The 15293-nt window shown below is 45.7% G+C and overlaps 1 protein-coding gene across 1 annotated transcript; it reads left to right on the forward strand.

Moving 5' to 3' along the window:
- Window positions 1-436: 436 nt before the first annotated feature.
- On the forward strand, window positions 437-1847 carry LOC123145252 (protein MIZU-KUSSEI 1). Its single transcript, XM_044564621.1, has 2 exons — window positions 437-1313; window positions 1393-1847. Exons 1-2 carry the CDS (start codon window positions 767-769, stop codon window positions 1704-1706), a joined length of 861 nt encoding a protein of 286 aa, XP_044420556.1. The 5' UTR covers window positions 437-766; the 3' UTR covers window positions 1707-1847.
- The last annotated feature ends 13446 nt before the right edge of the window (window positions 1848-15293 follow it).

Raw genomic sequence — 15293 nt, forward strand, 5'->3', positions numbered from 1 at the left:
AACATAGCCTGAGCTGCGTATACGTGCGGGAAGCAAATCGTCCGTAGTAGGTACGTACACGTGCAAGCAACGGTTTTACTCACGCGCTAGTGGTTTCTTGGTAGTCGCTGCGCTACTTTGGTCGGCACGGTCGATCTACGGGGTGAGCCCTGGGTCTCCGAACCGATAAACATTTCCATTGTTCATGTCACAACCGTTGTCCCCTTCAACAAGCTGCACGTTTGTAGGCAACAGCGATGATTATCAGGCCAGAAAGGAAAAAGGTGCCATGGACTTTTACTGACGCCGAGCCCCGGTATCACGTCACCTATCGGTGTCAACCATGGAACGTCGACACATGTACGCTCACGCCCTGTGGCCTGTGTGCTGTGCCCTCTCACATCCGCCGCCCCGAGACACCTGCGCGACGCCCGTACGTGCCCTGCCTGCCCGTCCGGTTGCTCGGCCGGCCGGTCGGTCCGTCAGGCGGCCGTGTTAATCGCATCGCACCGCACCTCACCGGTCATTCCCCCTCGTCCTCTCGTGCTGGTATTTACGCCGCGCCGGGCAGGGTGTTCCCCGCGCGAGCCGCTTTGCGGAAAGCGTACCGCCACCACCCCTGCCGCCCCCCTGCCAAGTGCTAACCACCTTAAAGCAGGCGGCTTTGCCACTAAAACCCCGTCAAATACTCCACCCAGCGGCCACGAATCATTAGCATCGCGCACGCACGGACGGGCGCGGCAAAGAAAGGCAGAGAGAGTGCGCGAGCTTGCCGGCGCTGGCTATCATGGCGAGGGCCTTTCGCGCGGCATCCCCGCTGCCCCTCCCCTCTTCCAGCTCCAGGAGCGCCACCGCACCGAGCGGCGGCGGTGGCAGCGGGAGCTTCACCTGGCTGCTCAAGAAGCGCTCCAGCAAGGCGCCGCAGCGCAGCGGGCCGAGCGGCCAGGAGGCGGAGGACGAGGGAGACGAGGAGGAGGCTGGAGCGGCCGCTCTGTCCACCGCGCAGTCGTCTTCCACCGACGAGCAGTCCTCCTCCTCCTCCTCCTCGTCCTCGTCGTCGAGGAAGAAGCGCGCGGACGCGCTGGCGCGTCTGCGGTCGGTGTTCCTGGCGGCGATCACGCACCGGCGCCGGCGCCGGCAGCTCGGGTCGTGCGTCACGGGCACCATCTTCGGGCGGCGGCGCGGGCGCGTGCACGTAGCGCTGCAGACGGACCCGCGATCGGCGCCAGTGCTGCTGGTGGAGATGGCCGCCTACTCCACCGGCGCGCTCGTCAGGGTGTCCTCGGGCCTCGTGCGCCTCGCGCTCGAGTGCGAGAAGCCGCCGCTCAACGCAGGTACGTCCGCCGCCCGTACAACCACAGCGAGGGCAGCTCAAGCGCCAAAGCTACAGATTAACACCGGAGGCACGTGCAGGGGAGAAGCGGCGGCCGCTGCTGGAGGAGCCGACGTGGCGCGCGTACTGCAACGGGCTCAAGTGCGGCTACGCGGTGCACCGCGAGTGCGGCGCCGACGAGTGGCGCGTGCTGGGCGCCGTGGAGCAGGTGTCCGTCGGCGCCGGCGTGCTCCCGGACGACGGTGCCGCAGGCGGCGCCGGCGAGGGCGATCTGATGTACATGCGCGCCAAGTTCGAGCGGGTCGTCGGATCGAGGGACTCGGAGGCGTTCTACATGATGAACCCCGACGGCAGCGGAGGGCCCGAGCTCAGCATCTACCTGCTCAGAGTCTGACGGCCGGTCGAGCAAAAAATTCTTCCTGTATGGACTTTGTACACGTCCTTGTGCATGCATATGTTTTTTTTCTTTCTTTCTCTTGGGTTCCATGTATTCCGGTGCAGGAATTAATTGGCTGGCCTTGTACAGTATGTAGTACGTACAATAGTATCATTGCTCACTCTAGTGCTTAATCAAAATCAATATTGATATTTCCTCCATTTTAACATGCAGTGCACATTAGAGCAAAGCTTAACCAAATTTGTAGAGCAAAATATAATCATCTACAGAACCAAATCAATATTATTAGACTTCATGGTATTGTGGACGCAATCCCATCCATTCGATCAACCCCTTCCGCTCTCCTTTTTCGAGAGCACATAAATTGTGTGCCCTTTGTTTTATATTATAAAAGACAGAAGATAAAATACAGAAAATTCAGGCAAACTCTCACCACAACCGGGTGAGAAGTAAACACACACACACACACGCACGCAAGCACGCGCACACACACACAATACCACCCCAACACATGAGGGTCTGTCCTAAATTGACCAACAAAGCCGCGTCTTGACCAGCACTGTATGGACTTTGTACACGTCCTGATCAACTCGAAAGAGCGGCAACTACAAACGAACTATCCTTGCCGATGCACCAACTATGCTTGAGTGCCTAAAAGAGTTGGCAGGTGGGTGATAGGACTCAAATAACCCCGGAAATGTCATGGTCTTGGACTCATCCATGATGGCGTACATAGCTCCCGTGAAGAACAATCCAGAACAGCGGTGAGCACCAGCAGAGGAACAATGTCGAGGGCGTCGCCATTACCGATCTGGAACCGAACCTGGGCAGAGCAAAGCTGATGACTACTCGATAGTTCAGTGTGCCATGCTTTACGGCTTAGAACCGAGACTTCAACGACGTGCAATGACGTTTTGAACGTCATGGAGCATATGAGATGTTTCAGGAGTTGAAGTTAATATTTCGAGCAAATGCCTGAATTAAGAGATATGAAGTCTCCAATAAGTTCTACAGCTGCAAAATGGAGGAGAATAGTTCTGTCAGTGAACATATACTCAGAATGTCTGGGTACCACAACCACTTGACTCAACTGGGAGTTAATCTTCCTGTTGATAGTGTCATTGACAGAGTTCTTCAATCACTGCCACCAAGCTACAAAAGCTTCGTGATGAACTATAATATGTAAGGGATGGATAAGACAATTCCCGAGCTCTTCGCGATGCTAAAGGTTGCAGAGGTAGAAATCAAGAAGGAGCATCAAGTGTTGATGGTTAACAAGACCACTAGTTTCAAGAAAAAAGACAAAGGGAAGAAGGGGAACTTCAAGAAGAACGGCAAGCAAGTTGCTGCTCAAGTGAAGAAGCCCAAGTCTGGACCTAAGCCTGAGACTGAGTGCTTGTACTGCAAAGGGACTGGTCACTGGAAGCGAAACTGCCCCAAGTATTTGGCGGATAAGAAGGATGGCAAAGTGAAAGGTATATTTGATATACATGTTATTGATGTGTACCTTACTAATGCTCGTAGTAGCGCCTGGGTATTTGATACTGGTTTTGCTGCTCATATTTGCAACTCGAAACAGGGGCTACGGATTAAGCGAAGATTGGCTAAGGATAAGGTGACGATGCGCGTGGGAAATGGTTCCAAAGTCGATGTGATCGCCGTCGGCACGCTACCTCTACATCCACCTTCGGGATTAGTTTTAGACCTGAATAATTGTTATTTGGTGCTAGCGTTAAGCATGATCATTATATCTGGGTCTTGTTTGATGCGAGACGGTTATTCATTTAAATCAGAGAATAATGGTTGTTCTATTTATATGAGTAATATCTTTTATGGTCATGCACCGTTGATGAGTGATCTATTTTTGTTGAATCTCGATAGTAGTGATACACATATTCATAGTATTGAAGCCAAAAGATATAAGTTTAATAATGATAGTGCAACTTATTTGTGGCACTGCCGTTTAGGTCATATTGGTGTAAAACGCATGAAGAAACTCCATGCTGATGGGCTTTTGGAATCACTTGATGCTTGCGAACCATGCCTCATGGGCAAGATGACTAAGACTCCGTTCTCCGGAACAATGGAGCGAGCAACAGACTTATTGGAAATAATACATACTGATGTATGCGGTCCGATGAGTGTTGAAGCTCGCGGCGGGTATCGTTATTTTCTGACATTCACAGATGATTTAAGCAGATATGGGTATATCTACTTGATGAAACTTAAGTCTGAAACATTTGAAAAGTTCAAAGAATTTCAGAGTGAAGTGGAAAATCATCATAACAGGAAAATAAAGTTTCTACGATCTGATCGTGGAGGTGAATATTTGAGTTACGAGTTTGGTCTTCATTTGAAACAATGCAGAATAGTTCCGCAACTCACGCCACCTGGAACACCACAGCGTAATGGTGTGTCTGAACGTCGTAACCGCACTTTATTAGATATGGTGCGATCTATGATGTCTCTTACTGATTTACCGCTATCGTTTTGGGGTTATGCTTTAGAGACGGCTGCATTCATGTTAAATAGGGCACCATCTAAATCCGTTGAGACGACACCATATGAACTGTGGTTTGGTAAGAAACCCAAGTTGTCGTTTCTTAAAGTTTGGGGCTGCGATGCTTATGTGAAAAAGCTTCAACCTGATAAGCTCGAACCCAAATTAGAGAAATGTGTCTTCATAGGATACCCAAAAGAAACTGTTGGGTACACCTTCTATCACAGATCCGAAGGCAAGATATTTGTTGCTAAGAATGGATCCTTTCTAGAGAAGGAGTTTCTCTCGAAAGAAGTGAGTGGGAGGAAATTAGAACTTGATGAGGAGTTGTACCTTCTCTTCAATTGGAAAGTAGTTCATCATAGAAATCAGTTCCAGTGATGCCTACACCAGTTAGTGAGGAAGTTAATGATGATGATCATGAAACTTCATATCAAGTTACTACCGCACCTCGTAGGTCAACCAGAGTAAGATCCATACCAGAGTGGTACGGTAATCCTGTTCTGGAGGTCATGTTACTTGACCATGACGAACCTACGAACTATGAGGAAGCGATGATGAGCCCAGATTCCGCGAAATGGCTTGAGGCCATGAAATCTGAGATGGGATCCATGTATGAGAACAAAGTGTGGACTTTGCTTGACTTGCTCGATGATCGGCAAGCCATAGAGAATAAAATGGATCTTCAAGAAGAAGACTGACGCTGACGGTAATGTTACTGTCTACAAAGCTCGACTTGTTGTGAAAGGTTTTCAACAAGTTCAAGGAGTTGACTACGGTGATACCTTCTCACCCGTAGCGATGCTTAAGTCTGTCCGAATCATGTTAGCAGTTGCCACATTTTATGATTATGAAATTTGGCAAATGGATGTCAAAAGTGCATTCCTTAATGGATATCTTAAAGAAGAGTTGTATATGATGCAACCAGAAGGTTTTGTCGATCCAAAAGGTGCTAACAAAGTGTGAAAGCTCCAGCGATCCATTTATGGACTGGTGCAAGCCTCTCAGAGTTGGAATATACGCTTTGATAGTGTGATCAAAGCATATGGTTTTATACAGACTTTTGGAGAAGCCTGTATTTACAAGAAAGGGAGTGGGAGCTCTGTAGCATTTCTGGTATTATATGTGGATGACATATTGTTGATCGGAAATGATACTGAATTTTTGAATAGTATAAAGGATACTTGAATAAGAAATTTTCAATGAAAGACCTTCGTGAAGCTGCTTATATATTGGGCATCAAGATCTATAGAGATAGATCAAGACGCTTAATTGGACTTTCACAAAGCACATACCTTGATAAAGTTTTGAAGAAGTTCAAAATGGATCAAGCAAAGAAAGGGTTCTTGCCTGTGTTACAAGGTGTGAAGTTGAGTCAGACTCAATGCCCGACCACTGAAGAAGATAGAGAGAAAATGAAAGTCATTCCCTATGCTTCAGCCATAGGTTCTATCATGTATGCAATGCTGTGTACCAGACCTGATGTGTGCCTTGCAATTAGTTTAGCAGGGAGATACCAAAGTAATCCAGGAGTGGATCACTGGACAGCGGTCAAGAACATCCTGAAATACCTGAAAAGGACTAAGGATATGTTTCTCGTTTATGGAGGTGACAAAGAGCTCGTCGTAAATAGTCACGTCGATGCAAGCTTTGACACTAATCCGGATGACTCTAAGTCACAAACTGGATACGCATTTATATTGAATGGTGGAGCTGTAAGTTGGTGCAGTTCCAAACAGAGCGTCGTGGTGGGATCTACGTGTGAAGCGGAGTACATAGCTGCTTCGGAAGCAGCAAATGAAGGAGTCTGGATGAAGGAGTTCATATCCGATCTAGGTGTAATACCTAGTACATCGGGTCCAATGAAAATCTTTTGTGACAATACTGGTGCAATTGCCTTGGCAAAGGAATCCAGATTTCACAAGAGAACCAAGCACATCAAGAGACGCTTCAATTCCATCCGTGATCAAGTCAAGGAGGGAGACATAGAGATTTGCAAGATACACACGGATCTTAATGTTGCAGACCTGTTGACTAAGCCTCTCTCACGAGCAAAACATGATCAACACCAAGACTCCATGGGTGTTAGAATCATTACTATGTAATCTAGATTATTGACTCTAGTGCAAGTGGGAGACTGAAGGAAATATGCCCTAGAGGCAATAATAAAGTTGTTATTTATATTTCCTTATATCATGATAAATGTTTATTATTCATGCTAGAATTGTATTAACCGGAAACATAGTACATGTGTGAATACATAGACAAACAGAGTGTCCCTAGTATGCCTCTACTTGACTAGCTCGTTAATCAAAGATGGTTATGTTTCCTAACCATAGACATGAGTTCTCATTTGATGAACGGGATCACATCATTAGAGAATGATGTGATGGACAAGACCCATCCGTTAGCTTAGCACTATGATCGTTTAGTTTATTGCTATTGCTTTCTTCATGACTTATACATGTTCCTATGACTATGAGATTATGCAACTCCCGAATACCAGAGGAACACTTAGTGTGCTATCAAACGTCACAATGTAGCTGGGTGATTATAAAGATGCTCTACAGGTGTCTCCGATGGTGTTTGTTGTGTTGGCATAGATCGAGATTAGGATTTATCACTCCGTGTTTCAGAGAGGTATCTCTGGGCCCTCTCGGTAATGCACATCACTATAAGCCTTGCAAGCAATGTGACTAATGAGTTAGTTACAGGATTATGCATTACGGAACGAGTACAGAGACTTGCCGGTAACAAGATTGAACTAGGTATGATGATACCGACGATCGAATCTCGGGCAAGTAACATACCGATGACAAAGGGAACAACGTATGTTGGTATGCGGTTTGACCGATAAAGATCTTCGTAGAATATGTAGGAACCAATATGAGCATCCAGGTTCCGCTATTGGTTATTGACCGGAGATGTGTCTCGGTCATGTCTACATAGTTCTCGAACCCGTAGGGTCCGCACGCTTAACGTTCGATGGCGATTTGTATTATGAGTTATGTGTTTTGATATACCGAAGTTTGTTCAGAGTCCCGGATGAGATCACGAACATGACAAGGAGTCTTGAAATGGTCGAGACATAAAGATTGATATATTGGAAGGCTACATTCGGACACCAGAATGGTTCAGGTCATTTCGGATATGTTTCGGAGTACCTGGGGTTACCGGAACCGCCCCCGGGAAGTTAATGGGCCATCATGGGCCTTAGTGGAGAAGAGAGAGGGCCGGCCAGAGGCGGCGCGCGCCCCCACTGCCCAGTCCGAATTGGAAAAGGGGAGGGGCGGAACCCCCCTCCTTCCTTCTCTTCTTTTCCTCCTTCCCTTCTTCTCCTACTTGGACTAGGAAGGGGGGGGGCAAATCCTACTTGGACCGGGAGTCCAAGTAGGACCCCCCCATGGCGCGCCCCCTTAGGGCCGGCCACCTCTCCTCCCCCCTTTATATACGTGGGAGGGGGGCACCCCAAAGGCACACCAAAGTTTCTCTTAGCCGTGTGCGGTGCCCCCTCCATAGTTACACACCTCGGTCATATTGTCGTAGTGCTTAGGCGAAGCCCTGCGCCGGTAAACTTCATTATCACCGTCACCACACCGTCGTGCTGATGGAACTCTCCCTCGGCCTCAACTGGATCAAGAGTTCGAGGGACGTCACTGAGCTGAACGTGTGCAGATCGCGGAGGTGCCGTACGTCCGGTACTTGGATCGGCTGGATCGCGAAGACGTTCGACTACATCAACCGCGTTACTAAACGCTTCCGCTTTCGGTCTACGAGGGTACGTAGACACACTCTCCCCGCTCATTGCTATGCTTCTCCTAGATAGATCTTGCGTGATCGTAGGAATTTTTTTGAAATACTACGTTCCCCAACACCACGTACAGAGAGGTGGCGATCGTGTGAGATCGTGGGTGAATAGATAAGTCTTATCGTGGGATATGGAACGGTTTGCGCGGCAAAAGCCGAAAATTCAGATAAGAATATTTTAAGGTTTGGTTCATAAATTCTTCAGCTGGCAAGGACACAGTGAAGATTTTGAACGGGTTTCAAATAGAACGCACATGAAGAATTTGTGAACAGAGTAGGTTGAGTTTAGCATAGACGGGGAAGGGTCCGATCACATTCACTTAGTGGAAGAGTCAACTTGAAGAAATAGCAATAAGTGAATGCTGTAGAGGACTAAAAACTCAAATATATATAGCCAATGAAGAACAACGTCGGAAAGAGTGAAGACAATGCAAAGTTGAAGAATTTGAACAACTGGGGAATTTCAAAACTGAAGAAAAACTCAAATTGAAGATTTTCAACTTTTGTTGGTGGCGTGACCCACCGTATAAGAATGATGATTTTAGACGCCGCATACAATTGTCGTAGGGCTTTGAGAATCAAATTCTTCATTAATTTCTTCACACTTAGAGGGTTAGTCTTCATTGATTGAATAAAAACGTTACTTCGTGTGTTGCACATCTAAGTCATCAATTTTGCATAAGTGTTAGGATGTGTGTCCTTTTCAAAGAACATTCAAAGATTCAAAGATATTTAGCTCACGCCGCAACTTGCTAAATCTCTTCTCATCCAAGGGCTTTGTGAAGATATCGGCTAGCTGTTCTTCAGTCTTCACGTGCTCGATAGAGATGTCGCCCTTCAACACATGATCGCAAAGAAAATGATGATGAATCTGGATGTGCTTTGTCTTCGAGTGCTGAACTGGGTTATGAGCAATCTTGATGGCGCTCTCATTGTCACAGTAGAGAGGCACATTCTTCACATTGATGTCGTAGTCCTTGAGGGTTTGCTTCATCCATAGCAATTGAGCACAGCACGAACCAACAACAATGTACTCAGCTTCAGCAGTAGAGAGTGATACGCAGTTCTGTTTCTTCGGGGACCAACATACCAAGGATCATCCGAGGAAATGGCATGTGCCTGATGTTGACTTGCGGTCCACACGATCACCGGCATAGTCAGAGTCAGAATATCCAATGAGATCAAAAGCTGAGCCCTTGGGGTACCATAATCCAAGTGTTGGAGTGTGAGCTAGATATCGAAGAATATGCTTCACAGCCTTATGGTGTGATTCATTCGGTGTAGCTTGAAAATGGGCACACATGCAAACACTAAGCATAATATCTGGCCTAGATGCACATAGATACAATAAAGAACCAATCATGGAGAGGTATACCTTTTGATCGAAGTCAATACCATTTCCATCAGTGCATAGATGGCCATTTGTGGGCATAGGCATTTTTACGCCTTTGCAATCTTGCATGCCGAATTTCCTGAAAACATCCTTGAGGTATTTCTCCTGAGATATGAAGATGCCGTTGTGCTGTTGACGTATTCAAAGACCTAAGAAGAATTTCAATTCTCCCATCATAGACATTTGATATTCTTCACTCATCATATAGGCAAATTCATCACTGTAACGTTGGTCAGTACAGCCAAAGATGGTATCATCAACATATATTTGGCACACGAATAATTCATCATCATAGGTTTTGGTGAAAAGAGTTGGGTCAAGTGAACCAGATTTGAAGCCTTTCTTCATGAGGAATTCCTTCAAAGTATCATACCATGCCCGAGGGGCCTACTTGAGGCCATAGAGGGCCTTATTGAGTCTGAAGACTTTGTCAGGATGCTTTGGATCTTCAAAACCTGGGGGTTGAGCAACATATACTTCTTCCTCAAGCTTACCATTGAGGAATGCACTTTTCACATCCATTTGATATAAGATGATATTATGATGGTTAGCATAAGCAAGTAATATGCGAATAGCCTCAAGTCTAGCAACAGGTGCAAAAGTTTCGTCGAAATCAATTCCTTCAATCTGTGTGTAGCCTTGAGCTACAAGCCGTGCCTTATTCCTCACCACAAGGCCATTTTCATCTTGCTTGTCGTGGTAGATCCATTTTGTGCCGATGATATTGTGCTTGCGTGGGTCTGGTCGCTTGACGAGTTCCCACACATTGTTGAGGTCGAGCTGAGGTAATTCCTCTTGCAGCGCTTGAATCCACTCAAGCTCCAGAAATGCCTCAGCTACTTTGGTGGGATCTATGATAGAGACAAAAGCAAAGTGCCCACAAAAGTTAGACAAATGTGAAGCCTTTGAGTATGTGAGAGGACCTGGTGCGTTGATGTCGCTGATGATTTTCTCGATCTGCACTTCATTTGCAACGCGAGGATGAGCGGGTTGACGACGCTGAGTTGGCTCAGCATTTTCTTCAGAGCCATTTTCCTTAGGTGCACCAGCATGAAGTTCTTCACGTTCTGGAATGACTTCTTCAGCAGATTCTTCGGTAGGAATGACATCCTCAATAGCCTTGAACTTTATGGATTCCTTAGGTGACTTTTCATCTAGCACATGAGGTAGGTGCTCTCTTTGCGAGCCATTAGTTTCATCGAACCACACATCTATAGTTTCAACAACCTTGTGATGAACGGTGTTGAAGACTCTATAGGTGTGCGAGTCCTTTCCGTAACCAAGCATAAAACCTTCATGTGCTTTCGGTGCAAATTTAGAATTGTGATGAGGATCTCTAATCCAACATTTAGCACCGAAGACTTTGAAATAACTTACATTGGGTTTCTTGTCAGTGAGGAGTCCATATGAGGTCTTTTTGAAGAATTTGTGAAGATATACCCTGTTGATGATGTGGCAAGCATTATCAATTGCCTCAGGCCATAAATGACGAGGCGTCTTGTATTCGTCAAGCATGGTGCGAGCCATCTCAACAAGAGTCCTGTTCTTGTGCTCCACGATGCCATTCTGCTGAGGAGTATAAGGAGCAGATAACTCCTGAGTAATACCAAGTTCATCAAGATAGTTATCAAGACCAGTATTCTTGAACTCGGTCCCATTGTCACTTCTAATGTTCTTGATCTTCACACCAAAGTTGGTTGAAGACCTCGAGGAAAATCGTTTGAAGACTTCCTGCACTTCATATTTGTAAGTGACGATATGCACCCATGTGTAACGAGAATAGTCATCAACAATAACAAAGCCATATAATGATGCAGCATTGGTGAATGTGGCATAATGCGTAGGGCCAAAGAGATCCATGTGAAGCAATTCAAATGGATGAGTGGTAGTCATGATAGTCTCTGAGGGATGCTTGGCCTTGGTCATCTTTCCAGCTTCACAAGCTCCACACAGGTGATCCATGAGGAATTTGACATCCTCGATGCCAATGACATGCTTCTTCTTTGCGAGAGTGTGCAAGTTCCTCATGCCAGCATGACCAAGTCGTCGATGCCATAGCCAGCCTTCTGAAGCTTTTGCAAGTAGACATGTAGCAGGTTGTGGTCCTATAGAGAAATCAACAATATACAAGTCTCCTCTCCTAAAGCCTTCGAAGACTTTGGAATGGTCAGCTTCCATGATCACAACACAACGGTACTTGCCAAAGACAACAACCATATCAAGATCACAAAGCATTAAGACAGACATGAGGTTGTATCCTAAGGACTCGACAAGCATGACTTTGTCCATGTGTCGATCCTTTGAGATCGCAACCCTACCTAGACCCAATACCTTGCTTTTTGCCTTTGTCAGTGTAGGTGATATGCTTTAGATGCGATGGAGATAAAGCAGTGTCCATCAATAGATTCTGGTCACCAGTCATGTGATTTGTACATCCACTGTCGAGGACCCACTCAGTGGCTTTGGGTTGATCATCCTGCAGATGAATTAGTGCATCTTACGAACTCATATACTTCATCAATGAAGAATATGATATCAAATTCATCAGATCAATTTCATCAAGCAATAGAACAGAGATAACAGTATGAGGACGAGAGAAATGCAAATTCATTTCTTCATGATTAGCTTGCGTCCTATCAAGCATTATTCAGGTGAAAGTGCGTTATATCGACTAGAGGGGGGGGGGGTGAATAGGCGATTTTTATGAATTCTTCACCGAGGAATTTCAGGGTGAGGAAATTCCTAAGAGAAGAACTACTTGCAGCGGAATAAGTACTCAGATGTAAACATAACAGAACATAGGCATGGTCATCATGATGAAATGAAGACAAGCACAGAGTACAGAAAGCGTAAACACAGGATAAAACAGGATGAAGACAAACAGACTGAAGAAATTGAACTGAGGAAATTGAGAAAGTCTTCAGTAAAAGTCTTCAAACAAATATGAACAAGCACACAACAACTGTAATGAGGAAATGAAAGAATTGAGGAAATAGAACCAATAGGCTTGGTGAAGACAATGATTTGGTAGACCAGTTCCAACTGTTGTGACAGTTGTACATCTGGTTGGAGCGGCTAGGTATTTAAACCTGAGGACACACAGTCCCGGACACACAGTCCTCACCGTATTCTCCTTGAGCTAAGGTCACACAGAGCTCGCCCAATCACTCGTGGTAAGTCTTCAGGTGACTTCCAAACCTTCACAAACTCGGTCACTCGGCGATCCACAATTTCTTCTTGGATGCTCTAGACCATGATGCCTAACCGTCTGGAAGATGCACAGTCTTCAAAGGTAACAAGCGTCGGATCTACGCAAGATCAATCTCTTCAGTGATGCTCAATCACTTTGGGTTTGTAGGTGTTTGGGTTTGGGTTTTCCTCACTCGATGATTTTCGCTCAAAGTCCTCGGAGGATGGGATGCTCTCAAATGACAAGTGTCAGTTTCTCTCGGAGCAGCCAACCAGCTAGTGGTTGTAGGGGGCGGCTATTTATAGCCTAGGGAGCAGCCCGACATGATAAGGCATAAATGCCCTTCAATGATATGACCGTTAGGTGGGTAGATATTTTGGGACAGCTGGCGCGTAGCACAGCAACGGTCGGAAATTTGAGTATCAAATTCCTCAGGGCTATCATGTTCCTCACTGTGTAGGCAATCCGCACTGCGAATTCCTAACTCCTCAGTCAGAACAAATTCCTCAGAGACCAGAAGAACTTCGTCTATGTCACTGAAGAATATGACTGAACTGTATGAGATTTCCAATGGCTTCACTCGAAGGGATTGATAGGTGTAGGATTTTGAGTTGAGCATCACATGAAATTTTTTCCTTTGTATTTCCTCGACCCCTTTAACAGTACGGTGTTTCCTATGACTCAAGAAAGAGAAAATGAAACTACGAAAACAATAGTCTTCACGCTTCATGTTCCTCGTATGAATACCAAGTCTTCAGGGTCACACCAATTTCTTCACTTTCAAAGTCTTCAGAAAGTCTTCAGAAATCCAAAGTCTTCAGTCGAAGAACTTCATTTTTAGGGGTCGACTTTCTCTGTTAATATCAAACTCCTCATAGACTTATAGACACGTGTACACTCATAAACACATTAGTCCCTTAACCTATAAGTCTTCAATACACCAAAATCACTAAGGGGCACTAGATGCACTTACAATCTCCCCCTTTTTGGTGATTGATGACAATATAGGTTAAGTTTTCAACGGGGATAAACATATGAAGTGTAAATACAGATATTGAGGAATTTGATTACAAGATATAGAAGAACTCCCCCTGAAGATGTGCATAGTGAGGATTTTGCTTTTGAAGCAATGCACACTTGAAGAGTAGAATCATGGAGATCTCCCCCTATATCTTGTAATTCATACACGCATTTGACATATAATATGAAGAATTTGAAATGCATGATGAAATATGGTGACTGATGTAATTCAGCATGCGTGCATTAACATTAATGAGGAATAAGCATGCAGAAAAACACAGCAAAAGTATCAGGCCACCATAGAGTTTAAGTTTACAACTCGATCCAGCAAAGTCATCAAAAGAACGAGAGTTGTAACTTCGCAAAAAACGCCCATATAAGATAGACCCGCTTGAAGACTAACTCAAATTTCTCCCCCTTTGTCATCGAATGACCAAAAGGGTTGAAAATTAGGACTAATGCCCCTGAAGAATATCATGTTGATGGAGGAGCGCCAGCGTTGTTGGGGTCGGTTGTTGTAGTAGGGCCTGCCGCAGTGTCGTCCAAGTCTTCATGCTCGTCGGTTTCGCGCGATGAAGAATATGAGCTGGCCACCAAGGAAGGAACCTTGACCTTCTTATATTTCTTCGGTGGAGGTGCAGACCAGTCAAAGTCCTCCTTGAGACCCATTTGCTTCAGATCTTCTTCACCATATAGACGAGATAAGATAGCCCAGGTGCGACCGAAGACTTCATGGAGGTAGTAATGGTTTTTCTTCACTGCATTATGTGTAGCAGTCATGTTGTGAAGAATAGAACCAAACTGACGCTTAACCCATTTATGGTTTCGATCCACCTTCTGGTGAAGACTAAGAAGCAGCTCACGGTCAGTCATCACTCTTGGAGCTGTGGCTTGAGGATTTGGCTTGGATGCATGGGCAGCAGAATCATGAGTGGCAGAGTCATCATTGGTGGAATAAGATGCAGCTTTGCGAAATTGACCATCCAATGGACGAATGCCTTCATCAATGACAGCAGGTGCCTTGTCCTTTTCATCAGCTGAGGAATATGTCCGCTTGAGGACTTCAATTGGGGGCAAGTAGCTGAGGTGATTCTGAAAATCAGCCTTGTAGTTGAGTGAAGACCTTGTTCTGAGGAATCTCATAATCCAAGGAGCATAAGGCTTCAACTCAAACGGAGAGAGTGCAACATTGGCTAGAGTCCTCATGAAGATATCATGATAATTGACAGGAATGCCATGCATGATGTTGAATAGCAGATTCTTCATGATGCCAACGACTTCTTCATCAGACGAATCGTGACCTTTGATGGGACTCATTGTCTTCGTCAGAATGAGATAGACTGTTCTTGGCACATATAGCAATTCCTTCACGAGGAATTTGGTCCTTGGGGCTTGACTGGGCTTCAGAGGCTTCATAAGCACTTGCATGTAATGAGCAGTGAGCTCAGGCTCTTGGTACAGGCAACGAGCACCTTCAAGGGGAGGACTGATTGGCAGGGCATGAAGTAATTCAGAGGCCGGTGCTTTATAATGAGTGTTTTCGGTCATCCAGTCCAATACCCAAGAGTTCACATCGTCAGCATCTCCTGTGATGTGCAGCGTTGCATAGAATTGAAGAATAAGTTCTTCATTCCAATCAACAATGTCAGAGCAAAAGTTAAGGAGGCCTGCGTC

This window comes from Triticum aestivum, chromosome 6D (genome assembly GCF_018294505.1).
Source record: "Triticum aestivum cultivar Chinese Spring chromosome 6D, IWGSC CS RefSeq v2.1, whole genome shotgun sequence".
Classification (NCBI taxonomy): domain Eukaryota; kingdom Viridiplantae; phylum Streptophyta; class Magnoliopsida; order Poales; family Poaceae; genus Triticum; species Triticum aestivum.

What these genes read in the sequence shown, in the direction of transcription:
- LOC123145252 (XM_044564621.1), top strand. Translation starts at nt 767, where the DNA reads ATGGCGAGGGCCTTTCGCGCGGCATCCCCGCTGCCCCTCCCCTCTTCC. An exon ending in GAAGCCGCCGCTCAACGCAG is followed by an intron (nt 1,314 to 1,392) that starts GTACGTCCGCCG and finishes AGGCACGTGCAG; the next exon opens with GGGAGAAGCGGCGGCCGCTG.